General features: G+C 30.8%; 4 protein-coding genes across 5 annotated transcripts; 2 read left to right on the forward strand and 2 right to left on the reverse strand.

Moving 5' to 3' along the window:
- Window positions 1-2,038: 2,038 nt before the first annotated feature.
- On the forward strand, window positions 2,039-4,648 carry LOC101246755 (CASP-like protein 1E2). Its single transcript, XM_004229169.5, has 2 exons — window positions 2,039-2,514; window positions 4,112-4,648. The coding sequence occupies exons 1-2, from the start codon at window positions 2,285-2,287 to the stop codon at window positions 4,452-4,454; spliced, it is 573 nt and encodes a 190-aa protein (XP_004229217.1). The 5' UTR covers window positions 2,039-2,284; the 3' UTR covers window positions 4,455-4,648.
- A 1,912-nt stretch (window positions 4,649-6,560) lies between these two features.
- On the forward strand, window positions 6,561-7,520 carry LOC104647475 (transcription factor NAI1-like). The gene is made up of 2 exons (XM_010322898.4): window positions 6,561-6,897; window positions 7,023-7,520. Exons 1-2 carry the CDS (start codon window positions 6,595-6,597, stop codon window positions 7,392-7,394), a joined length of 675 nt encoding a protein of 224 aa, XP_010321200.2. The 5' UTR covers window positions 6,561-6,594; the 3' UTR covers window positions 7,395-7,520.
- A 1,236-nt stretch (window positions 7,521-8,756) lies between these two features.
- On the reverse strand, window positions 8,757-10,384 carry LOC101251508 (UDP-glucosyltransferase 29-like). The gene has a single exon (XM_069298799.1). It carries the CDS (start codon window positions 10,297-10,299, stop codon window positions 8,923-8,925), a length of 1,377 nt encoding a protein of 458 aa, XP_069154900.1. The 5' UTR covers window positions 10,300-10,384; the 3' UTR covers window positions 8,757-8,922.
- A 182-nt stretch (window positions 10,385-10,566) lies between these two features.
- Window positions 10,567-15,150, reverse strand: LOC101246466 (E3 ubiquitin-protein ligase MIEL1). Of its 2 annotated transcripts, none has more exons than XM_010322890.4 (12): window positions 14,934-15,150; window positions 14,353-14,440; window positions 14,076-14,132; window positions 13,949-13,981; window positions 13,775-13,852; window positions 13,594-13,691; window positions 13,461-13,501; window positions 12,416-12,498; window positions 12,249-12,340; window positions 12,083-12,152; window positions 11,133-11,174; window positions 10,567-11,026 (listed from the first exon to the last, which is right to left on the reverse strand). In XM_010322890.4, the coding sequence occupies exons 1-12, from the start codon at window positions 14,981-14,983 to the stop codon at window positions 10,901-10,903; spliced, it is 858 nt and encodes a 285-aa protein (XP_010321192.1). In that variant the 5' UTR covers window positions 14,984-15,150; the 3' UTR covers window positions 10,567-10,900. The 2 variants fall into 2 exon arrangements, with proteins under 2 accessions (XP_010321192.1, XP_004229216.1); XM_004229168.5 differs by having other exon boundaries at window positions 13,594-13,637; window positions 14,934-15,133.
- Between the last annotated feature and the right edge of the window lie 11,135 nt (window positions 15,151-26,285).

A 26,285-nucleotide genomic window follows, 5' to 3' on the forward strand; every position in this document is an offset into this window, starting at 1 on the left:
CCATTTAAGTGACATTCATATAAAAAATCATTTGAAAATTTATGTCACATATAGTCATTTGTACAAAAGTTTTTTTTTAAAAAAAATATATAATCGTTTGTATGTTTTAAACGGTTCACACATACATTCTCTGTCCAACAATAATTGTAAAAATAGTTGTTCAACAATACTTATTCAATTTAGAAAATCAAGAGATAATTTATTTTTTGTGTTTATTTTAACCTGTCTATTAAATATTATTTATCATCTAATACATTTTTCATAGTATTAAATTTAATAAAATTAAAAAATAAAATTATAATATTACCAAATTCCCAAAATTAAAAATTAGGAGATTGAATTTAATATTGATTCAAGTAAAGATATTTCCGTTAAAGGTTAACTAAAGAATTGCACATTTTATCACCCATATTATAGTGGTATTTATTGGTTCCCACACTACGAATAGAAACTCCAAAAAAATCAACGATAATAATAAAATAAAAGACTATTTATCTTTTACTGCATATACAAGCTAGTGTTTTTGTGACATCACTAATAATAAAGTAAAATATTTTGATTGACTAAATGTAATTTCATTACACTGTTATCGTAAGTAGCTGTTTGTACCAATAAGTGAAATTAATCCTTTTATCTCTTTTTTTTATACTGTTGGATTTATTCTAAGAGTTTAATGTATATTTTTTTATTCATATTTATTAGCAATGGTAAGGCTAAAATGGAAATGGAAAAAAATTAATCAAACTCTATTCTGATTTAGTAAGTAATTAAATTTTAGGAATAAAATATAGGCATAGATAACCAAACGTGTCATACATCGTATCAATTTCACTCATTCATCCTTATTCTAAAAAAATAAAGGAGTAAATTAGAGAAATATTATTCTCCATAACTCGTAATCAAATTTGGCGTTTTTTCTTTATCACATTTATTTTCAACTAACACTAATAACGGAAAATGAAATGTCAAGCAAAACCACTGATATTAATAAGACGTTACTGCTAATTATGAATGAAGAGAATTTAAAGAGAATCGAATATTTCGAAATATCCTAAAGAATATCTATTCTAATTTGTTAATTTTATTTTTCTGATTATTTTAAAAATTAGCTTCTAATATAGATCTTATTTAAGAGTATAAAATTAAAATAATAATTTTATTAGATATTTTATTAAATTAAAATCAAACAAATAAATTAATCGCGAGGAAATAGGATAGTACAGACTATTCCAGTTGTCAAAATATCTGATAATATTAGAATACTAAAAAATAAAAAATAAATGTGAACGACACCTACATTAAAATATTAATTAGTTTTCTTTCCAACTTATTCATACAGGTAGGCCATCAACATCTACGTATGTATTAATTACACTAGAGACATAAAAAGGTTCAATTTAAGTTCCTTTAAATGAATAAATATACTACAATTACTTATATGCTTACTCTATACTGTCAATCAATTTTTTTATTTAATTGTAAAATATTTAAAGTTTTATATATGATATTTTTTTATGATACTTTTCAAATAATATACATGTTACTCTTGTAGTCCCAATTTATTTGGCAAAATGGAATTTGGAAAAGCCAATGAAAAAATTTATATGGTTTTTAAATATTTTATATTGTTAATTATTATAATTTTTAGTAAGTGATTGTTAAACATATTTATTATTCTTCCTATTTTAATTTACGAGACATCATTAGTATTTCATTTTTTTTAATATATTATTTTGAATAGTAATTATTATGATTTATAGTACTTTACAAATATATACAACTGAACGTTATTATGATTTTCAAAACTTTTAACATAATTTTCAAATGTATAATATATTTAAAAATAAAATATCACTCCCTTTAACTTGATGCGCATACAACTCAAATAAACATAGGGTACTCGTATTTTATGTAGTAGAGTATAAATTTTCAACTAATATTATATGATAAAATGAGTCAAAATTTGTAGATTGAAATGTGAATTTTTCATTTGTTTTTATATTGTTAATATATATTTTTAATTCCATTCCACCTTGTTATCTTCAACTCAAAACCTCACACGTTGAGCCACTAATCTAATACCCCTAATAATAAAGCCAAAAAAGTCATATATACAACTAGCTTCTTTTTCACACATATTTTAATTTCTACATACCTTATTTTATATTCCCACTTGACTTTCTATCTACTATATAAACCCTGCATCACTTACATTCATAATAATAAAACAACACCTCCCATATTCACATTTTCTTTTAACATCTTCTCTTAATTAATTAATATTATGGAGACAGAAAGTCATACAATTGCAAAAGAAATTGGGGTTGCAAATAAGCAAACCATAAGATGGAATGATTTTGTGTTGAGATTTTTGGCTTTTGTAGTTACACTTGTGGCTGCCATTGTGCTTGGAGTTAGCAAACAAAATGAGCTTGTGCCTGTCCAATTGGTACCAACATTGCCACCTATCAATGTTCCGGCTTCCGCTAAGTGGAGCCATATGTCCGCCTTTGTGTAAGTATTTAATTTTGATCGTGAATTCAGATATAAAATTTTTAATTTTTTTTTTTTGAAATAGAATTCTATGTGCTTAGAAATTATATGAAAATATTGTAAGGGATGATGATTGATAATTTTAAAGAACAATCGAAACTGTGACGGTAAAAGATAACTTGTTTGGTTTTGAAATATTTAGAAGAACGATGAAGGGAGGTTCTTTCGTTTGGTATTATGATATATTTTTTTTATCTAAAAGAATACAATTATGACAAGTTATTTTTGCTACTACATGCTAATTTTGTATATGTAATTATGATTTAGGTAAATCTCATGAATAAAAGATGCAAGAAGCAATACTCTCGCTATTTTTAAGGAAGTATATATGAGTTCGGAGCCTAAAAGTATAAAATATTAACAAAATTTTCAAAACGGTATATAAAATTTTATATTAATCAAAACGGTAAAATCACTAGAATAACAACAATTTACTCCACCGGAAAAAGCAAAATCGCTGCAGTAATTTTGCAAAATGTGGTTTTTTTTTAAAAAGAAATTATTCAAATCTCTACCTAGGCAGCGTTTTTTGTCTTAAAATGGAAATCGCTGCTTTTTTTAAAAATTTGAAATTGCTATCAAGGTAGCGATTTGAATTTCGGTGGAGTAAATCGTTGTTGTTCCAGCGATTTTGTCGTTTTGATTAATATAAAATTTTATATATCGTTTTAGAATTTCTTTTAATATTTTATACCCTTTAGGCTCCGAACTCAAATATATATTGGGGATTTGTTTTACTAAATTAATTTTATTAACTCTGCTTTCAAAATTTCTTAATTGTCTGCTATTATTTTTATGTTATTATTTAATACTCTCTCATTTTCATAGAGTGTTAACTCGGTTTTTGAGTTTTTTTTCATCGTTCAAAACTCAAGATGAATGGATGAGATCTTTCTATATTTTCCCTTTATTTTTATCAAGTTGATATTTTTATAAATTGCACTATTTACAAAGCTATATATTTATAATTTTATAAAGGTCAATAGTGAAAAATATGATTTAAATTACGTCATTAAATATTTTTCTTTTCAACAATCCAACTAATATGTAATAGAGGGAGTAAGAAGGATGATATATAAAAAAATTATTTAATAAATTAATTAATTAAATAATTAAAAAATTATCTTTTTATTATAAAGATTCGTCACATAAGATAAACAAAAAGAGTACGCATTGTTTTGGCAAGAAGTAAATGAATTGGCAGTTAGATCGTGGACAGGCAAAAATATGTGATGTCAACAAATATCTTGCTACCTAAATTAGACTTTTTCTACTCCATATTTAATTACAAATGTTAAAGGAAGATACTGACTAATATTAATATTATCGATGAGAATGAAATGTTAGTTGGGTTTATATAATTTTATTATATGGTTGGTAAATTTTTTGTATTATTAAATATTTCTTGTACCATTTGTTGACTCAAAACTAGTTTTGATTTGGGTCAAATATTGATGCTTCCACAATTGAGCCTAGCTACTTAGATAAAAGTAAAATATTATTAAATATTACTATGTGATTGAAACTAATTGTTTACGAATTTTTAAATAAATTTCAGGTACTTTGTTATTGTGAATGCAATTGCATGTGCATATGCAGTTATCTCCTTAGTCCTTTCGTTGGCAAATAAAGGAAAAACGAAAGGTCTTTCTCTAACAATCATTCTATTCGATCTCATCATGATGGCTCTTCTCTACTCCAGTGTCGGAGCGGCCGCGGCTGTCGGCCTCATCGGATACAAAGGGAACACCCACGTCCGGTGGAACAAGGTGTGTGACGTGTTTGGTAAATTTTGTGGACAAGTCGTGGCGGCAATTGCCATTTCACTAGTTGGTTCTATATTGTTTTTGTTGTTGGTGTTGTTGGCTACGGTGAACCTCCATAAGAACATACGTCATTAACAAGTTGACTTGAACACTATAGTTTTTCTATATACTTAAGGTTATTTTATTGTATTGTATTAGATAATAACTAGGCTATGGTGTTTTCTTTAATTTAATTTACACGTACGTGATTGGTAAATCATCCTTTGTAGACCTATATGTGTTGCATTTATGCTTTCAGTAAATATAATGTATTTATTAAATTTGTTTAATCATGTATATTCTTAAAATTGGAAGTGTGATTTTAATTATATATATCGTCATATATTAATCCTTTTATTATAAGGATACAACAATACAATATAATAATCTTAATGTTAATTTGAATTACAAGTCATATTATATGGTGTCCGCATTGCAAAAGACAAATTTATTGCCCTAGGTTTTTTTTTTTAAAAAAAAGAAATTGCATGCTTAAGAGATTGAAGTTGACTTTAACTATGTGTTCGGTAGGAAAGAAAATATTTTTAAAAAAATTATGTTCGATTGGTTAACAAGTTGTACTAGTGAGACATTTTCACGATGATTATGTCCTCTCCACCTTCCAACACACCTCATCTTCATTCCCATCATCTCAAATAATCTCTAACAAGGTTAACCTAGATATGCAAAGTTAGGAGTGAGCTAACTCGATTAATTAGCAGAAAAAAGTATATATTTAATAAAAGTAATAAATAAAAAATTTACTATATACAACTCGATTAAAAACGTATAAATTTTGAGCCATTAACCATCCACTTTTATTTCAAATATATAAATCTTGGGCCAAAGCCCGAGCATGAGAACCAGCCTTAGCCCAACCCCTATTCAGACGAACAGGAAAAAAAAAAAAGGAAAAAAGAGAAAAACCATCAAAAGTCATTAATAAAAAATCTCGAGGCAGTAACATTATCATGTGGCGACTCTATAATTTTCAAAAATAGTTAAGTTATTAATAATCTCTATTTTCTTAATTACTTGTTTACTTTTTTTTGCTATACTTGTCTCTAATTAAATATTTATTTTGACAAATCAAAGAAGGATAAAAATTATTTACCTATTACACCTTCAATTAATTACTTTGAAAAAAAAGTATAATTTATTGAAAAATATTAAGTTTTTATTAATTCAGTCACTTTGTAATTAATAGGAGTATGTACTCGCTAAGTCAATAATTATTTTTTTAATAAATATGTTTTTATATAATTGAATTTAAGAATGAACGATAACACGCCCTTGTAAGCTTCCGAAATTCCCTATTTTAGTAAAATAATTTTACTGAAATGTTTACTCTATTTTTATTTTTCGACACTCCTAAATACCACAATTTACCTCCGTTTACCTTATGAGTCTTACTTCACAATTTATTTGATTTCTTTGACACAAGCTATATTGATCTTTCTCTTTATAAATTTTTTTTTATTAATTCTATAAATTTTACCATTGATAACCCTATGTTCCAGGACTCAACTCTCAGTCTAGGAATTCCCTTGACCACAGCCACCCCTAATTCCAATTTTAATCGAGAGGACAAAATCTTAATCGTCTATTATTATTTTTCAAAGCTATAACCACAATAAAAAAAAAAAGGTTCTCTAATCTATACAAAATATATATAAAAAAAATTAGAAAAATTGTGTGGCCTTCATCATTAACATTAATCATATTTTGTTCTAATAATTTTAAAGTACATTAAATTTAATTTTATTTCAAGAAAAATAATACATCAATAACCCTTTCTCCATTCTTATTGGCTGGGGTGGAGAGAGTATAAAGTTTCAGTTTTCTTACAGCCCAAGTACCCACCCACCCCTAATTACCCCCACTTGCATGTTTGTTTGAGCAGAAATTTTACCCTGTAAACATACCAGCAAATCTTGTAAATCCTTAGGACAATCATGACCGTTGATTAAATAATGAGCAGCTGAGATTCAACCAAGTGATCAATCACCATGCAACAAATATACACACAAGAAAATTTCTAACTGCAACAGAATCAAAATATGATCATTCGTTGGTGCAAAACTGCAAATATCATGTAACCAACTTGTTGGGGGTAGGGGGTAGGGGGTAGGGGTGGGAGGTGGGGGTGGGGTAGGGGTAGGGGTGGGGAGGTATATATGTATATATATATATACACACATACTCCATTGATACAGTAATGGTAGTGGGTTGAGTGATGAAAAAGAGTGTAAAAATGTGGCAAGAGATGATGATGAAGGAAGAAGCAGAAGAGGAAGAGATTGAGAGATTATTTATGGGTGTTATGGGAGGATATAAAGATGCTTTCATGCCGCCATTGACGGATTTTTCCACCATTAATGAGATGGGTTCAAGCTCATCCTATGGGAATAAGAGGCACAAAAAAGAAGCTCCTCTTGCTGATGATAATATGCATAAGGAACGTAACAGAAGAGGGAAAATGGCTGAGTTGTACTCTCTGCTTCAATCCTTAGTCCCAACAATCTCCCACATCCATAAGGTCATCGTAATTTGCTTCAGATTCGAACTCAATTTCGTAGAGGATTCACATAGAAGTACCCAACTGATTTGGAATTGCAATGTAAATTGATTTGAAAATTTCTCTGTTTTTTTTGAAAATTTCAGGCGACGAGGGAGAAGATTGTGGCGGAATCTATAGATTACATCAAACGTCTTGAGGAAGAAGTATTGAGGTTGAAGAATCTGAAGAAGTCAGTAGTGGTGTATAAACCTGCTTTATCTCAATGGAGAAACAGGGTTTCTTCTGTTAATGCTACTGTATCGAAAGGATTAGCATTTTTCGGGATCCAATTTCAGCTCACACAAGGACTGATGACTAACATCTTCTCGGTTCTTGACAAGCATCAGGCTGAGGTTTTGGCTGCTAATATCTCTGTAAGTGACCATCAGCTAACGACATTGACAATCACAGTAACCATAGGAAATAATGAAAGTAATACAGTAGAGAGTATTCGGAGAGAATTGCTTCTTTTTTAGAATTGTTTTTGTGATTTATATGCATTGGTTGATGGATATCATCAAGTTTTTCGAGATCTTTTTTGTGTTGTTGCTGATTATGCATGAATCATTATTTATAGAAAATGCATACGGATAGTTCTAACAGATGTATTAGATTGAATTCGAAAAAAGTGAAATCAAAACACAGATGTTCAATTGATGGTATTTTCCTCATTTCTCTGCATATCATGAACTCGATGTGCCGTTTCATTTCGAGTAGATCAATGATTACCTGAGAGCTGAGAATTTTATAAAACCTCAAAACTTCGAATGTCTTTGCGAGTACCTTTGTTTTATTCCTGCGAGGATGTAAGTAGGTTGTTTATTGTGTTTCGATTATGGCACTATTTTGTTGTTGTTTTTGCTCCCTTCTGGTAGACTTTGTTACATGTATCCTTCTTCATTGTACCTGGATTTGCTGCTAAGGGTCTCTCGGAAGTCGGAAACAGTCTCTACCCACGAGGTAGAGGTAAGGTCTGAGTATATTCTACCCTCCCCACAACCACAGTTCTCGTTTAACAAGCAGACCAACAGTAGTACCTTCTTTCCAGTTATATGATCTCAGTAGATTGCTCTCTGCAATCAAAGAGATAATCCTTTTGTTTAACAAGGACTCAATACGATCAAGCTTGCATATCTCATAGTCCTTAAGAATAATGGATGCAAAATGGAATTGAACCCCTAGAAGCTTGAACATACAAAGGAAGAATGCATTAGCTATAGCCCCCATAATTTGGAAATGAACTGAAGCAATGTTACGGGACATTGCCATTTCCACAGTCCATGCAAAATTGATATCATACATCATCTTGAATGGTTTATGAAACTCAAGAATGTCGGAGAAGGCAGAGCTAGCCATTTCTAAAACCTCGATGTGGAGGTACGTAAACATTACTTGTATGGTTAGACAGGCATACTTATTGTATGTTGTTTTCCCTATGGATATGCTAATATATATCTTCTAGCAGACAGTCAATAAGAGGTGTCACTGAGTGAATTTTGTTTATGGACTTCATTAACTTTGATCTTTAAGTTCTATAGAAGTTGTTGAAGCATTACTCTTCTGGTTCTTCACTTCTACTTCTTTTTTGTACTTAGTGTACGATTCATTAGACGAGTGAAAGTTGCTCGGGTGATAAGTCCCTTCATTTCCAACAATGAAAACTTTTTTAAAACAATGTTCTAGTCTTTCACTATCTATTTCATTGTAGCTCTTCTATTCAATCTGGAACAGTTGAACTAGAACTGGATAGACAAGAATCTGTGAGGCACCTAACTAAAAGCTACCTACTTCTTTAAAGGAGGATAATGGAATATATCATGAAGAAATCGAGTGCAATCTTCAATGTCAACAGAAACATTTTTATCATTTCCATCTAATCGGAAGTAGAGAAACACCACAGAGATTTTTTCCAGGAAAAGAAGAAAAGTATGTTTCAATTATTTTATGCATAAAAAGAAAAGAAAAGAAAAGAACTCCATTTTTGTGCTCTTCTTTTATGTCATACTAAGTGTTCACTGTTTGTTTATTCTTGGTAGAAAGGTCCAACAACTTGTTAACAACTTGATCAAACTCTTCTTCTCCTTTCTCTCTTATCTTTTTACTCAATTCTTTCACCTTTGCCTTCACATTTTCACCACCGTTCTTCTCCGTCACCACATTTCTTATCACTTCTGCTGTCTTTTCTTTATTCAGTTTCCCATTTTTATCATCTCTCACAACCTCCATAGCTGTCCCCAACTCGACCGCCATTCTTGAATGAGTGTGTTGATCAAAATGCATAGGCATGGTTATAAGAGGAACTCCAAAATGTAAACTTTCTAGTATAGAATTCCATCCACAATGGCATAAGAATCCCCCAACACTTGGATGCTCAAGAATTCTTGCTTGAGGTGCCCATTTTTCCACAATGACACCTTTTCCTTCAACTCTATCAAGAAAGCCTTTTGGTAAAGCATTTTCAATGTTAGTTTCTTCACCTAATGGAAACCTAACTACCCAAATGAAATTCAATTCACTTAGCTCTAAACTATGACCTATTTCTTCGATTTCCTCTTTGGACAAGAAATATTCACTTCCAAATGAAACATAAACACAAGAGGATTCATCCTTCTTGTCTAGCCATTGGATAATCTTGGAGTTCTCCTCATTCTCTGTCGTTGTTCCCATTTCACGAATAAGTGGACCTACCGGTATGACCTTTTTATTGCTTAGAGTCGAGAGATAATCAACATACTTACCCTCTATTTCATTACAAGTGTTGATCAAAATGATGTCATGGGATTTTTCCAGCCCATTGAAAGCAACATCAGGTCCTATGGAAATGTTCATTTCCGCGGTGAGTTGGAGTTGCTTTGCCTCATAATCCTTAAGGAAAATTCCTGAGAATGGAAAGTCTCTTTTGCCAGCATACAGATAATGGTGATAGAAGAAAGATACTGAAGCAGAACCAATGATAAGGAAATCAATAGCGGGAATTTTTCTTGAAGAAGCAAGCTCTGGTGCCCATGGTTGATACCCATCAAAAATAAGCAAATCAGGACAGAGAGAATCAAGAATCTTGGCAAAGGTAGAACCAGCTTCTCCAAAAGTTTGGATCAACGTTGAAAGGAGGTTTTTCGGTAGGCCATTGGTGGTGTGCTGGTGGCTAGGAAGTAGTGGTGATGATGGTAAAGGGAATTCTATTAGTTGGATGTTTTTTGGTAGATTTTCTTGATTGATGGAATTGAGAATGATAGGTGTTGAACAAAAGTATATGAAGAAAAGATTGGTTTTGGAGAGTTTCTTGGCTAGTTCTAAGTAAGGGGTTACATGGCCATGAGCTAACCATGGAACCATTAGAACCTTCAAAGTTGTAGGATTAGTGTCTTGTATTTTCTCCATGATGGAAAAACTCCCTCAAGTTTTTTCTTGTCAAAAATACTTCTATTTTTAGATCTTTTATAAGATAAAAGAAGCAATGAAGTTGTTACTTACCTAAAAGGAATTAGAAAAGTGTCTAGCTATTATTTACCAAGAAGTAAAAGGCAAGAACTTTATTGTGAGGAGAAATAGCAAGTTACCTAAAACAAAAGCACAATAGGATCACATAATTAAATACAGATATAACATTCCAAATTACCTCTATAGAGAGATTAAGGATATATCTCATTAAAGAAAGAATGCAAATTTGTTTCTCTCTCATTTTTGAATCTCAAAAGTGTCCCCTTGATAATATGTGTACATAGTCCTGAATGAGTGACTAAATCAACACAGTTGAGTTTTACTCTTCACATCCTTGGAGAGAGAAAAATAATGTCCACATTGCAAAAAAAGTAAAGTTGTGTTGTAATTTGCAATGGCTATGAATAATATGCAGACATGACACCAAAGAATTAATAATAGTAATAATAATGAAGGTAACACCGTAAACTTCTTCTGTTTCACGTCCGCTGCACCAAGTTTCAGCAGCGCAAACAATCACTTTTTATGGAGTAGGAAGTTGCTATTGAGGAAGAACAGGAGGTGCAATCATACGGGTGTTGTATGATTGACAGTGTCTGCACTTCTGCCCGATTATGTGGAAATATACTTCAGTTGTGTCATTACAGTCATTACAAAGAATCCAGACCTGCGAGTAACAAGTTAGGTGAGTTAACGCCCTTGGTTGCCCTCTGTAATTAACAGCCAAAGTAACTAACACATCACAAATATAGGGTCAAAGGACAAGGAAGTACCTTCTTATATCTAAGATCTTCAGGCATGATTGTCTCTTCGATCTGAACAACGGAAATTTTCACTTTTAGTATAGGACTTCAATAAAGCTAGGTAAACAGAACTCATGAAAATAAGAATAGAGAAAACTTAACCCCCACGGCCACCCCGAACACAACTAAAACACAAACTGTCTGAAATTGCCAAAGAATTAATCATTCAGCATGACCAACTTAAGAAGTACAGGAACAATCATCACCAAAACCTTAACACTGCCCACAGATTTGCAAATCCAGATGTACACTTAACGTATATCTTATCAAGCTTGGGACAGAGGAAAAGAGAATGAAATATTGTGTGGTTTTTCAGTACTATCGACCACAATTATTTTACAAAGTACAAGAGCTTAACGTACTTATGGGAATTATGCTGATCGCCAGACATGCTGGACCATACCACATGGTTCAAAATGCATCCTCTATTTAGCATATCATCATTGCAGACAAAACTCAAGCAACTTGTTTAAATGCAAGAACTGGATGTCAGGTTTCTCTTTTCTTTTCTTATTTTGCCTTCGAAAAAGAAGGTGAACTGGCACTCTCTTTACCATATAAAACTAGATTTTTGTGGATGATAGAACTATGTTGTTCCAAGACAAACTTATTTAACTGAAAAGGTAGGAGAAAAAAGGTCTTATACACAGCCCTCCAAAAATTTATGCACAATGCTGAACCAGTTCCCAAGTGATTATGCATGCACACACAATTTTTGATGAAAAGATCATGCATCCTCAAGCAATTAGACAATTCAAACCTTTCGGACTGAACAAGATTCACGAAATTGGACTTGGATCATAGTGATAGCACTATAATTCTTAGATCCAATTCCTTAAGAACAGAAGTAGTTTTAGAATATGCATAAAACAGAAAACTTGTGATAAGATAAATCTGTGATAATTAATATCTAAACCTACCTCCTCATCCATTCTTTTCCAAGCTTTGGTCATGTCTAAAGTTGATCTAGAACATATTGGACAGCAGTATCTGAGTTGAAAATACAACGGAAGTCAGTAAACATAAAACTCTTCAGTCCAAATGAAATCCGAAAGCAACAAATATAGATAAATACTATGTGATTACTTGTCACGCTTTATCATCTCGTGGTAGCATTCTGTATGCATTGTGTGCCCACATTTCATTACAGTTGTGTCTTTCAGAGAATCAAAGAGAAACTGCACTTAAGAAATTAGAGCATTATAAATGACAAGAACATTAAAAGGAGGGATCCGCAGGGGTATGTAACGTACTTCGTAACAAATCGGGCAATGATGCCTCATGGAGTCCTCCACGCACGAGTGATTATTACGCAGACTAACTGAATAACAAGAGTCTGCAGAATGAAAGCCAGAAGTAGGTGAAGAACAAATGTAGCAACAAAACAACAAGAGAATCCACAACATTATGTGAATGTCCACTTTGTCCAACACTAAATTAGAAAGAAGAAAGTGATATTTTCATCATACAATTGGCAAATTTCTTGAGAGAGCAATGTAAATCAAAATCGGAAGGCTTTGCTCAGCCTTCTTACTGTAGATTCTCTATTTGCATTGTACAACCAATTATATAAGAAAGAAAAAGTTTGGTCATCAGAACAAGTATGTTCAATAAGCCAACTAGCATCAGAACATAGTTGCACGACCAGAACTACGGGAAACACTGAGGAAGACACTCCTACATTCCACTACTTAAGGGAGAAAAACAGCAAAGAGAATCTTAACATGTAGTTCGTATTACAAGTAAAATCGAGGGTGTCATTACTTAACAAACAACATTTATTCATCTAAACTGCAAAATAAAATCTTAAAACATTTACCCTGGTAATTTTACCATGTACACTTCCAAGGTAAAGAATCAAACCTACATCCTTCTTACTAATAAAAGATAGGTCTGGATGCTCCTAGATCAAGAAGCAGGACGCGAGTATTAGAAGAGGAAGTTGAACAAAGAAAATGCAGCTGCACTACGATGTGCGACATATCCTTCCTAGTCAGTCCTTTAAGACTATGTTATAAGAAAAGGAACCTGATTATTCAGATCGTAATCATTGAGTTTTATTTACTTGTAATACTTTCTTCCCCCCCCCCCCCCAAAACACCGGTTGATAGAGAGTAATTATTAGGAAAAATAGCAAACAAGACTAAACTAATTGGAGTTACATAATATAGTTGCAAGAATATCTCATTATTTAATCAACATATTAATGAAGAATATATTCAAGAAACACATAAGAGAAATAACACAGAATTTTCCACAAAGCTTTGAATAATAATGATAGGATGTTGTGATGCGCACCACACTTGTTGCAATGAAAGAAGTTCTCCCGACCACCAACTCTGTGCAAAGAAAACATGTTAGGGAACTTCGAAAATAGAAGATATTCACCACATAAATCAACAAATCCCCAGCGATATGTTTGTACACTAACCTGCAGATTCCACAATCATCACAATGAAACTGCCCTTTGTCTATCTGTAACGGGCGAGTCCAGAATAAGCATTTCGGGAATGTAATGGCTAAAAGAGTCTAAGCCCCAAAAATAGTTATGCCATCCGCGTTTCAGACTTAAACAAGTTAATCACATATTATTAAAAGGCACAGTATATTACATCATCGTCATAGAATTTGCACACTTCACAAAAGTATTCTCCCATATTGACACCACAGTTCGTACAAACGCGAGCAACCTTGAATTGAAATAGAAAAAAGACATTGTAGCATCAACTCAAGTAGTACCAAAGAGAGAAAGAAAGCATGAATTCAAGTCAAACGACAACACATACTGGCTGTTCGGTATCACAAACTGAGCAGATGACCTGAAATACCCAAAGAACACATATCTCATGATAAGAAACTTTCAACAATTAAATGTAACAGATGAATCAAAAATGGAAATAGTAGAAACATAACCTGTGTAACATCTTGTCGAACTAGTTCATGCCTATCAAAAATCTTACGCAACATGCTCTGTTGAAACACACACACAGATTAACATCCATTAGACAGATACTCTCTCCCTCCCAATATATATGACAACTTGTGGATTTTTTCATCAACCATAATATTTTGATGTTAGTTTCCAAATATGTAAATATTATTTCAAAAGATTCTATGTCAACTCAAAATGCGAATTGTGCCACATAAATATAGGACGTAACATAAAATAAATCGAAAGCAAGTAAGTTACCGTGGCTTCATTGTGACAATGTCTGCAGTCATAGACCTCATTGCAGCAAGGGGCTCTAATCTTGCATCTTCTCCTATAGTGCTTGCATCTATCAAAACATCAAAAATCAGGAAGACTGTAAGAAAAAAGGCATAATTGAAGAAATTTCATAGTGTTATTATCTCAAATTATATTCGAAGAAATTAACTTCACTACCAATTCATGTGGCACATTTCAAAATTCAAAATTCAAACAAATCTACGTTTCATATATATTTTAAATTATCAATTATTGTGACTTATAGATTTCATATGCGATTTCCCCATCAAAACTAAAATTGTTTCACTCTCAAAATACGAAAAATATCACATAAATTATGACAAATCGAACTCAAAGAAATCTATTTGAAGATAGACAAAAATTCAAAACTTAATAAGTTTCAACTACATGAGTTCAGCATCTAAAAGAGTTAAAACACAATCAGATCGCCTCAAAAAAAAATTATATAAGATCATCTGACCTGCAATAAATAAACATGAAAAAGGGAGATATTTAGATATTAGTATTGAACATGAATATATAAAAAATTATAGAGATAGTACCCATAACCCATTTTTCCAAAATCAAGTCTTTCATTGCAACAACCTTCCATTTTTGCAGATAAAAATAGTTAGACCACCACCCTTATGGAAAATAATAGGAGGAGAAGTGAAGAGAAAGAGAAGAAAGAAAGTTGTGGGTGGTGGGTCTAAAAATGGTTCAAAACCCAAAGTGCAATCAAAGTACAAAGAGTAAATACTATATCATCTTCTCAACTCCAAAGATGCACTTATACTTTGGGAATTTAAAAATTGCCACCATGTTATTAAAGGCATGTTTGAAAGTTCACTCTCGTAATTGAATTTGGTGTAATAATATTATCAATTTTATTTAGTTGACATGTAATTACCTTGTTAGTAAGTAATTGATGCAATTGACATGTGTTAGTTATCCTCTTCAATTCATAATAACATTGTATAATTACAATTTATTTTTTTATTTATATATATATATTTATTCTATCGTTGTTCATAATTGTTTATCAGGTAAGGTCATGCACTTCTTTAAAAAATTTAATACAAAATGTAATTTGATTAATACAATCCTACTAGAGTAAGAATATCAAAAGTTTACATAACTTTTCAATCGAACAAAATGGAACAATTATTAAGGGCAGAATTGAAAAAGACTAACTACTTATTTTTTAATTATTTAAACTGACAATTAATTTTGAACGTCTATTTTTAGTATACCTATCAAACGTTTATGAAGAGAGGAAGTAGTATTTTCAAAAATATTTTTTTATTATTTTAATTTCATTTCCTTTTTATTTTTAACATTTATTTTATGTGATTCCGTGCCATTTTTTTAAAAATTAAAGTAGAATTCTTTGTTGAATAAAGCTATGTCTTTATATTTTCTTTTTAATCAAAAATTTAGATATGCTATGTTTGAAATTTAGATTAGTAACAAAATTCATCTAATTAAGTATCACATAAATGAAAGTATGGAAGTAGTAGAAATAATAAATAAGGTAATTCTAAATGACTAGCAAATTTGATAAAAATTTGATTACAAATTAAAAAATGATTAATTTAAAGATTATAATATAATATAAATAAAATATTATTATAATAAAAAAAATGTAATAAAAATACTAAAAATGAAAAGGTGGTTATAGCTCAATACCCAAAGTTGAATAAATCTGAAAATGTCTTGTAGTCAAGTGGACACATTTTCTTATCTTATGGGGATGAATAATTGAGATTAAAATAAGATATGAAGATACCAAAAATGGAAATAAGTGGATATGCTAGAATTTTGGGATAACGTGGGAGGGGGGGGGGGGGTATGGGAGACAAAAGGACAGGCGCCGGCATTATTAGCAAATGGGAATGCAATGAGTAAAACAAAAGATTTAGGAGTAAACTATTTCTTGGCATTTACACAAACAAGTGTAGTTGGCTGACTGTTATATCACATGGATGATCTCTATTGGTTGATCTAGCATTGGGAGATGATCCCTTAAGATGTTCATCTAACTATGATCCAGTAATAAATACTTATTTATCTTTAATCGGAGATATTGTTTATTCTACATGTATAATTTTGATTATTGCGTTTTAAAACTATAGTTTCATGTATATACAAAATATGTATTTATATAGGGATTTTCATATATAATTACTCAAAAGAGTCTAAATATATTTCATAGTTAAAATTTGTTAATTACGATTAGTAGTTACATGTTAGAGAGAGAAGAGAGGCAGCGATATTGGGAGAGGGAGGAGACAGGTGAGCGAGAGAGGACAGAGAGTCAAGATAAGTAAATTTTATATGCATATCTGTAAAATAATTGTGTGTGTATATATATGATGAACGAGATTCGATAGGGTGCAGAGAGGCGAAACTGTATATGTATATATATCAGATAATTGTATTTTGTATTTGTATATATGTTATATAATTATATATATACACATGTATAATTTGTATTTCTAGACGTATAAGTGATGTAATTACAGTTAAAAGTAAATTATGAGCCGTAATTAATTCAAACTATAGATATATTAGTTAATCAACTAGTATATGTTTGTTAATCTGCGTGATTTTCCCTAAAGAAAAGCGAGTAAAATGTAAAAAATTAAAAAGAAAGAAACAATCGGGCCTTTTTTTTTCTTTTGCCCAATAAGGTTTGTTCTTCTTTACGACCCACCCCACCACCTTTACCAATAGCCCCCCCCCACCCCCTCTTCTTCCTCACATTCATCACCCTCGTCGCCGCTCTTAGTCACCACATGCACCACTCCCCTCTTCGACGAATTCTCCACCTTCTTTTTCGTTCTTCAAAATCCTCCACCCCACTATATTTATCGTTCTTCGAACCCCTCATCCGCACCTCTTCTTTCTCCTTTTTCGAATCTCGGCATTGACTAACACCTGCCTCTGAGCGAGAGAGGACAGAAAGTGAAAAGAGACAAATTTCATATGTAAATCTGTCGGATAATTGTATATATATGTAACTGATATTCATATGTATTTGTATGTATGATGAACAAGATTGAGATAGGGTGGAGAAAGGCGAACTACATATGTATACCTATCAGATAATTGTACATGTGTAACTAGCATACATATGTATATGTATATATGGATAGCGAAATTGGGAATTGGAGGAGAGAGGAGAGCGCGAATTGTGTGAAGGGGAGAGATAAACGAGAGAGGACTGAGAGTGGAGGGAGCTTTGTATATTTGTTATGTAATTATATGCATATGTATAATTTGTATTTGTATAAGCAATGTAATTACTGTTTAAAGTAAGTTGTGAACCGTAATTAATTTAAATTGTTATTATTTTAACTAATTAAATAGTATATGTTTGCTTATCTGCGAGTAAAAACTAAAAAAATTAAAGAGAAAAAAACAATTGGGCCTTTTTCTTCTGTTAGTTAATAAGGTTTGTTCTTCTTCACGACCCACCCCACCACTAGCCTTTCTTCTTCCTCACACCCATCACCCTCGCTCTCAGCCACTACCTGCACCACTCCCTTCTTTGACAAATTCTCCACCTTCTTTCTCATTCTTCGAAATCCTCCACCCCCACTATATTTCTTGTTCTTTGAAATCCAATCCTCCACCCCTACTATATTTCTCGTCCTTCGGACCCCCCACCCACACCCCCTCTTTCTCCTTTTTCAAGTCTCGCTGCCGACTAACACTTGCTTTATCCCATTCTTTGATTTCAAATTATTCTTAGAATTGATGAAAATGAAAAAGTCAACAACTTCTTGTTGCTTAAGATCTACTTATGGAAGTGTTTATTGATTGTGATGAATTTGAAGCATTTTTTATTTAAAAAGATAATAATTTCTTCGGCTTAAATTAGTTTTTCAATTGTTATTATTTATTTATGTTGATAATATGCCTTAAAATTGAATGGTTTCTAGCCTATGATATTTTGAGATTTTTTATTTATTTTTATAATCTTGGATCAATCCTCTTTAATTTTCTTCTATTTTGTTTCATCTTTCTAAAATTGTACAAAAAAAAAAAATTAAAGTTCAAATAACTATCAAAAACACATCTAAAGTATTCTTTTTTAAAATTTCATATCTAAAACTATGGAAAGTGTTTGTTTCATACATAAACTACCACTGATGTGTGTCACTTCTTAGTTTGAGAAACACACGTCAATGGTGTGTGTAATGCACTCTATCTTTTATTTGAAAAAGTTGACACATGACATTAAAGATGGACAAAATATTCCACCTTAACAAAAATTAAATAATAATTAATTAAAAATTAAAGTATTCTATCCTAAAAAAATAATTTTTTTAAAAAAATAAAATTTAAATTATTCTTACTCCACTCTACCACCTTCTTACTGTACCCTCCCCCCCCCCGACAATGCCCGCCCTTTTTTCTTAAATTTCTTTTATAAAATATTTTTTTTAAATATATATTCACCCTCTCCCCTTCCCTCCCCCCCCCCCCCCTCCCCTCCCAAATAAAAAATCTCAACCAAAAAAATTGTTTATTATTATTTTTTACAAAAATAAAAACATTACCTTATCTTATTTAACCTTCAGCTTCTAATTTATTTTTTTAAAAAAATTGTATTTTTCTCATTTTGTGTTATGTATATATACAAGATTTTTTCTATTCATGTACCAAATATAATATAAATGAATAAATTATTTTAAAAAGTCTTGCGGCGGCAGATGAAAAATAGTTTTGATAAGTATATACCTAAAACGAGAAAAAAATTGGAAGGGAAAGACTAGGCAGAGTATGTAGAATTATTTTTTTTTTTTTTAAAAAAAGAAATATTTAAATTAGTATTTGGGAGGGGGAGGAGGGAGGTACGGTGAGAGGAAGTGATGGAGGGGGAGTAAGAAAAATATTTTACATTTTATTTTATTAAAAAAAGGGATAATAATTTTTTAATCTTAAAGTTTAACTAATACTTATAATTTATTTAATTTTTTTCAAGGTGAAATATTTTGTTCTTATGGAATATGATGTGACAATTTTTTTAACTAAAGAGAGTGTGTATTACACGTATCAAGAGGAGAGTGTTATAAAAGAGAGATGTGTGTTTCTCAAATTAATAAGTGACGGTGTAGGTATAAAAATTCACATAATCAATAATTTAGGTATGAAAGTTAAAAAAAAAAGATAGTTTAAGTGTATTTTTTACACTTAATAATTTTTAATATGGCGATGACATGTCAATGACATGGTGCATGTGGAATTCACTTGTCATTGTAAAACTGATATTATATGTTAGGGTTGAATTTTTTAAAAAAAATTATAAGAAAATATTTAATCGTTTGTATGCTAAAATAAGTTGTGTTGTCGCGGTCAGAAACTTTTTAATGTACTTTCTCATAAGCTTATAAAGAACAATGATGCAGTTCAACAAATGAATGTATAACAACATCCAAGTATTGTCACTTCAACTTTGGTTTCAAATACAATTTCAAGGTGCGAGTTCCGAAACCATAGGTGCTTATGTATGCGTTTTTTAAAAAAATAGCATTAATAGAAAAAAATTATTCGCAACGGATATTTACATCAAGCAATGTAGTTTTTATTATTGTGTGATTTAATGAAGTAAAATAAACAATATGTTTCAATACATAACATATGTATTAACTTAGTGTAAATATACGTGTAACAATAAAATTCGCATCGACAAAACAATAATCAAGAATGGAAAATTATATCAACAATTGATTTATTATTTCAAGTGCGAGTATTACAATCTCCATGATTCCTCTGAATTCGCCTTTCAAATATAATTTCAAGGGATTTAAAGTTTGATCTTGAACTTGGGATTTATCTTGATCTTGATCTCTATCTTGATCTTGCTCTTGGACTTGGACTTGATCTTGATCTTGGACTTGAACTTGGACTTGGACTTGATCTTGACGTTCTAGTTGAATTCAAGGGCTTCGAACTTGATCTTGAATCTGGTGGTCTTGACCTTGATTGTTCTTAAACTTGATCTTGGACTTGGACTTGGATTTGATTGTGATCTTGACTTGAACTTTATCTTGATCTTGACTTTCTAGTTGAATTCAAGGGCTTCGAGCTTGATCTTGAATCCGGTGATCTTGATCTTGATTGTTCTTGTACTTGATCTTGGACTTCGACTTGGACTTTATTTTGATCTTGACTTGAACTTTATCTTGATCTTGACTTTCTAGTTGAATTCAAGGGCTTCGAGCTTGATCTTGAATCTGATGGTCTTGATCTTGATCGTTCTTGAACTTGATCTTGACTTCTTCAAATCTTGAATTTGAATCCTTGAATTCTTGAATACTTGAATTCTTGAACTTGTGGAGAAATTTATAGCTTTTGATCCACGAGCTTTCTCTAGCTTCTTAGAATTCTTGGTTCTCTTTTTCTGAATTATGAGACCTCTATTTATAGTTTTAGAATAGAGGAGTTGTGATTGGAACAAGACTCCCTTCGGCCAATCAGGTTTAAGTGAAATATCATATAGGTTTTATAGAGCGGGTTTTAAAAAATTCATATTTATCTGAATTTTAATAATTAAATCAATTATATTAATCCATAATATTTATTTGGAATAATATATTTATTAACTTAATATAATCCAAATAACTTTATAAATTTATTTTAAATAAATTTTAAGTGACTACAAATGCCCCCTTCTTCAAGTCTTGTAGAGATATTTTATCTTTCAAAGACTAGGCTTAAAGAATTTGAAGACCTCAACTTGCATACTAGGAGATTTTAAAACTTCATCTTGAAATAATTTTATTCATAAGGTTTTGCCCCCATTGAGTCACCACCATTTGATGCAAGTCTGAAGTTTTATGAAAGCTTACTCATAACTTTAACTCATGTAACAAATCAAGTGGGAACATTTGGTTTTTTAACATTCAAGCAACTAAATTTAGAATATAGATTTAAGTGCCTACGTACCTCAATGAAGAGGATCAAGAATATGGTTTTAAGTGCCTACGTACCTCAATGAAGAGGATCAAGCCGCAACGTAGTTCTGAAGGAATGAGTGATTTTTTTGTTGTATCGTACACAGTTTATACTCTTGCGAGCCAGGTGTGACATGCAGTTTAGGATTGTATCTTAAGGAGAATTTTAACTTGAAGATTTAACTCAAATTTAAAGAGCTTTATGATGTACAGTTTAGACTCATGTATCAAGGAGTATTTCAACTTGATGATTTAACTCAAACTTGAAGATTTAAGGGACATATAGTTTAAGCTCGTGTTTCAAGGAGCATTTCAACTTGAAGATTTAACTCAAACTTGAAGATTTAAGTGACACACAGTTTAAGCTTGTGTTTCAAGGAGCATTCAACTTGAAGATTTAACTCTAACTTGAAGATTTAAGTGACATACAGTTTAAGCTCGTGTTTCAAGGAGCATTTCAACTTGAAGATTTAACTCAAACTTGAAGATTTAAGTGACATAACAGTTAAAGCTCGTGTTTCAATGAGCATTTCAACTTGAAGATTTAACTCAAACTTGAAGATTTAAGTGACATACCGTTTAAGCTCGTGTTTCAATGAGCATTTTAACTTGAAGATTCAAGTGACATACAATTTAAGCTCGTGTTTCAAGGAGCATTGTAACCTCCAGTTTAAGCTCATGCTTTAAGGAGCGTCTAGATATACATTGACTCTTCAAAGTCATCTTTGAATGCAGACTTTCCTTGACTTTGGAGTTCTTCTATATCTTCATCTTCATGAGGTCCATAGACAGGAGATTGTTAATCTTCTCTTAAAGTCATGCTTAATTCCATGTCATGTGCACGAGTTGCCAACTCTTCAAATGTATTGGGTTTTAATCCTTGTAAAATGTAGTGAAGACCTAAGCTCATGCGTTAAGGAGCGTCTAGATATACATTGACTCTTCAAAGTCATCTTCGGATGCAGACTTGCCCCCACTTTGGAGTTCTATATCTTCATCTTCATGAGGTCCATAGACAGGAGATTGTTGAAATTCTCTTAAAGTCGTGCTTAATTCCATATCACGTGCACGATTTGCCAACTCTTCAAATGTATTGGGTTTTAATCCTTGGATGCACATTTCAATGCTAGAAAAATCACTAAGGCAATCTTTGCAGTTGAGGCTCAAACTTCTCCAGCGATTGATAAAGTCAACAACTAACTCATATTCACCTTGACGAGGCTTTGTAAGTTCCATCGTACTAACGACACGTCTTGTGCTATAGAAACGATTAAGGAACTCTTGCTCTAATCTCTCCCAATTATATATAGAATAAGGTTCAAGATCTGTGTACCAATCAAAGGCATTTTCTCTGAGAGATCGAACGAACTCTATAACAAGATAAATACCATACGTCCCAACATCATTGCAAGTCTTGATAAAGTGTGTTATATGTTGTTTGAGATTTCCTTTGCCATCAAATTGTTGAAGATTAAAAGGTTGATAACCCTCAGACATTTTCAAGTTATCAATCCTTCGTGTATATGGCTTTGCATATATAGGAGAAACTTTGGTTGAAGACTCAGATTTGTCTTCGATAGCCTCTATGATAAAGTTTTTTAACTGATCAATTGGAATCAGACCTTCATCTGAGATATGAATCTCTTTGATCTTTGTTTGATTTAGGCAAGACACATCTTTGTCTTGAATTTTAGAAAGCTTCAGAGGTGAATGACTTGATCTTCTTTCAATCATGTTTTCCATTTTATTTGTTAGCTTTGAAAGTTTAGCATCTTGTTCATGTGTGCACTTTGTCAGGACTTCAATTGCTTTAGATAATCTTGCTAGTTGTTCTTCTATTGTGGAAGACATTTTGATATTCTTTTATGATTGAAAAGTTGAGATGAGAGGTAGAGATTGTCCTACTGGGCGTGCCAGAATTTGTAGACAATAAAATCCGCGTCGAGAAAACAATAATAAAAAATGAAAAATTATAGCAACAATCAATTTATTATTTCAAGTGCGAGTGTTACAATCTCTATGATTCCTCTAAATTTGCCTTTTCAAATATAATTTCAAGGGATTTAAAGCTTGATCTTGAACTTGGAATTTATCTTGATCATGATCTTGCTCTTGGACTTGAACTTGGACTTGGACTTGATCTTGAACTTGGACTTGGACTTGATCTTAATCTTGATCTTAATTTGAACTTTATCTTGATCTTGACTTTCTAGTTGAATTCAAGGGCTTCGAACTTGATCTTGAATCCGGTAGTCTTGATCTTGATTGTTCTTAAACTTGATCTTGGACTTGATTTTGATCTTGACTTGAAATGTATCTTGATCTTGAATTCTGAGTTGAATTCAAGGTCTTCGAGCTTGATCTTGAATCCAGTGATCTTGGTCTTGATTGTTCTTGTACTTGATCTTGGACTTGGATTTGGACTTGATTTTGATCTTGACTTGAACATTATTTTGATCTTGACTTTCTAGTTGAATTCAAGGGCTTCGAGCTTGATCTTGAATCTGATGGTCTTGATCTTGATCGTTCTTGAACTTGATCTTGACTTCTTCAAATCTTGAACTTGAACATTTGAATTCTTGAATCCTTGAATTCTTGAATACTTGAATTCTTGAACTTGTGGAGAAATTTATAGCTTTTGATCCACGAGCTTTCTCTAGCTTCTTAGAATTCTTGGTTCTCTTTTTCTGAATTATGAGATCTCTATTTATAGTTTTAGAATAGAGGAGTTATGATTGGAACAGGACTCCATTCGGCCAATCAGATTTAAGTGAAATATCATATGGACTTTATGAAACGGGCTTTAATTAAATACATATTTATCTGAATTTAAATAATTAAATCAATTATATTAATCCATAATATTTATTTGGAGTAATATATTTATTAACTTAATATAATCCAAACAATTTTATAAATTTATTTTTAATAAATTTTAAGTGACTACAATCTGATTTGAATAAGTTTTACCCCTTAATTAGACAATAATATAATCAATACGAGTATGTAATGATCCTAGTTATTCCTCGGTGACTTCTCAAAAGAAGCTTTTGTAACTCATTCTCTAGATCTATCCGATGTTTGATATCTCAATTCTAAGCAGCCACCTGTATAAGAAATTTTTCTCGTGTTGCGTGCGTGTGTGTGCGTGTGCGCGTGCGTGCGTGTGTGTGTGTAACATCTTATTTGTTTATTTATTGTGGTTTTTTTGAAATTTTCTTCAATTATTTTATTTTATTAAATCATCTCTATAATTCGTACCTTTTCAATTACATAAATTCAAATCTTAATTACTTTAACAATATAGATAACTCCTAACCTTTTAATAATATATATAACTCCTAACCTTTCATATTTATAAACTTCAAGTTATTTAATATACAAATTTATAACTCGTATATATTACACTTATAAAAATCTACTTTGATATATGTATAATAATCATTTTATTTTCACTTTTCTTATTCTTCAGCTTTGTCTCTTTGATTGGTTAATTTTTTTTTTTTGTCTTCTTTGATCTGATTTTGCAGAAGATGGATGTATAATGAAACTGTAAGATATTTTGCATAGTTTGATTTGCAAGGTAAAATAATTTGACATGTCTAATACTTATAACTATCACTTTTTTCTATTTTAAGTATACATTTAATATTATTTTTTTGGATTCTTGATGATACAAGTCATGAATTTTTTATATAAAAAAATTATTCTTGCTTTTCTCTTTGTAGTTTCTTGAGATTTTTCTTTACTTATTCTTGAAAAATTAAATTTTGTTGTGTTGAAAACATGATTCTTCTTTCCCCTTCAAATCATATGTAAATATTTGTACTTGATTAGTTAACTATATTTTTATATCCTTTTGTTGTTGTTATTGTAAGAATTATTTATAGCTATCCAGTCAAACCTTCAATGCAGTAAAACATAATTGATTTTTTATCAACATAATTAGTTAAGTGAATAAACAATCAATATATCTTATTTTTATTAATTTGATATTCAGTTTTGTCCAATAAATATCTTTCTCCTTACTAGCTATAAAATTGTTATACAAATACATAACAAATATAAGTAACAAAAAAGTAATATCTCAAATGTCAATATAAAGTATAATAAAAGTACTAAATATTAAACACAAACAATGTTATATATAGAGAAAAAAGAATCCTCAATTGAAATATGAAAAAAACTACAGTTCAATTAAAAAAGATTCATTATTATATTAATAATATGAGCCATTAAAAATCAACACAATATTATATTAATTTTTGAAAAACAATATGATCAAACTAATTATTTTTCTTATATAGATAAGAATCAAACAAACCAATTCCTCTTACAATTTCGTATCTCATAATTACAATTCCTCTTATAATTTCATATTTCACAATTACATAACAATAATACGATAAAAATATATAATTTTATCTCTACATTCTTAATAATATTTTAGTTATATATAGAAATTATTTTTAAGCCATTAAGAATTTATCAACAAAAAATCAAGTATTTTTTAGAGATTTTTAATTAATCTGAAACTTCTAAAATAAAGTAAAAAGAAAATATGTCATATAATAAAATTAAATCAAAAAATGGTGGAGGGTTTTAATTAAATATACTTTTGTTTATTAAAAAATATATATAATTTTTTTTTTACTTTGTCTCTTATTTTTATATTTTTATTTTATTTTATTTTATCATAAACCACACCTCTTCATCTTTCATAACCTCTATACTTAATTAACACTTATAGTAATACCTAGAGCTTTCAACTTTATACCTTCATAACCCCCAATTACTTAATATTCAAATTTGTGACATAAGCACATCAAAATATTATTTCTAACCAAATATATTTATCTTTAGCATAATTGTCCTCTACTTTAATCTTGTAGTGCAACACCTATCGACAAAGACTACTTTGTGTAATTATTTTTACTTCTTATAAGGATG

The sequence above is a fragment of the Solanum lycopersicum genome, chromosome 1, assembly GCF_036512215.1.
Source record: "Solanum lycopersicum chromosome 1, SLM_r2.1".
Taxonomy (NCBI): domain Eukaryota; kingdom Viridiplantae; phylum Streptophyta; class Magnoliopsida; order Solanales; family Solanaceae; genus Solanum; species Solanum lycopersicum.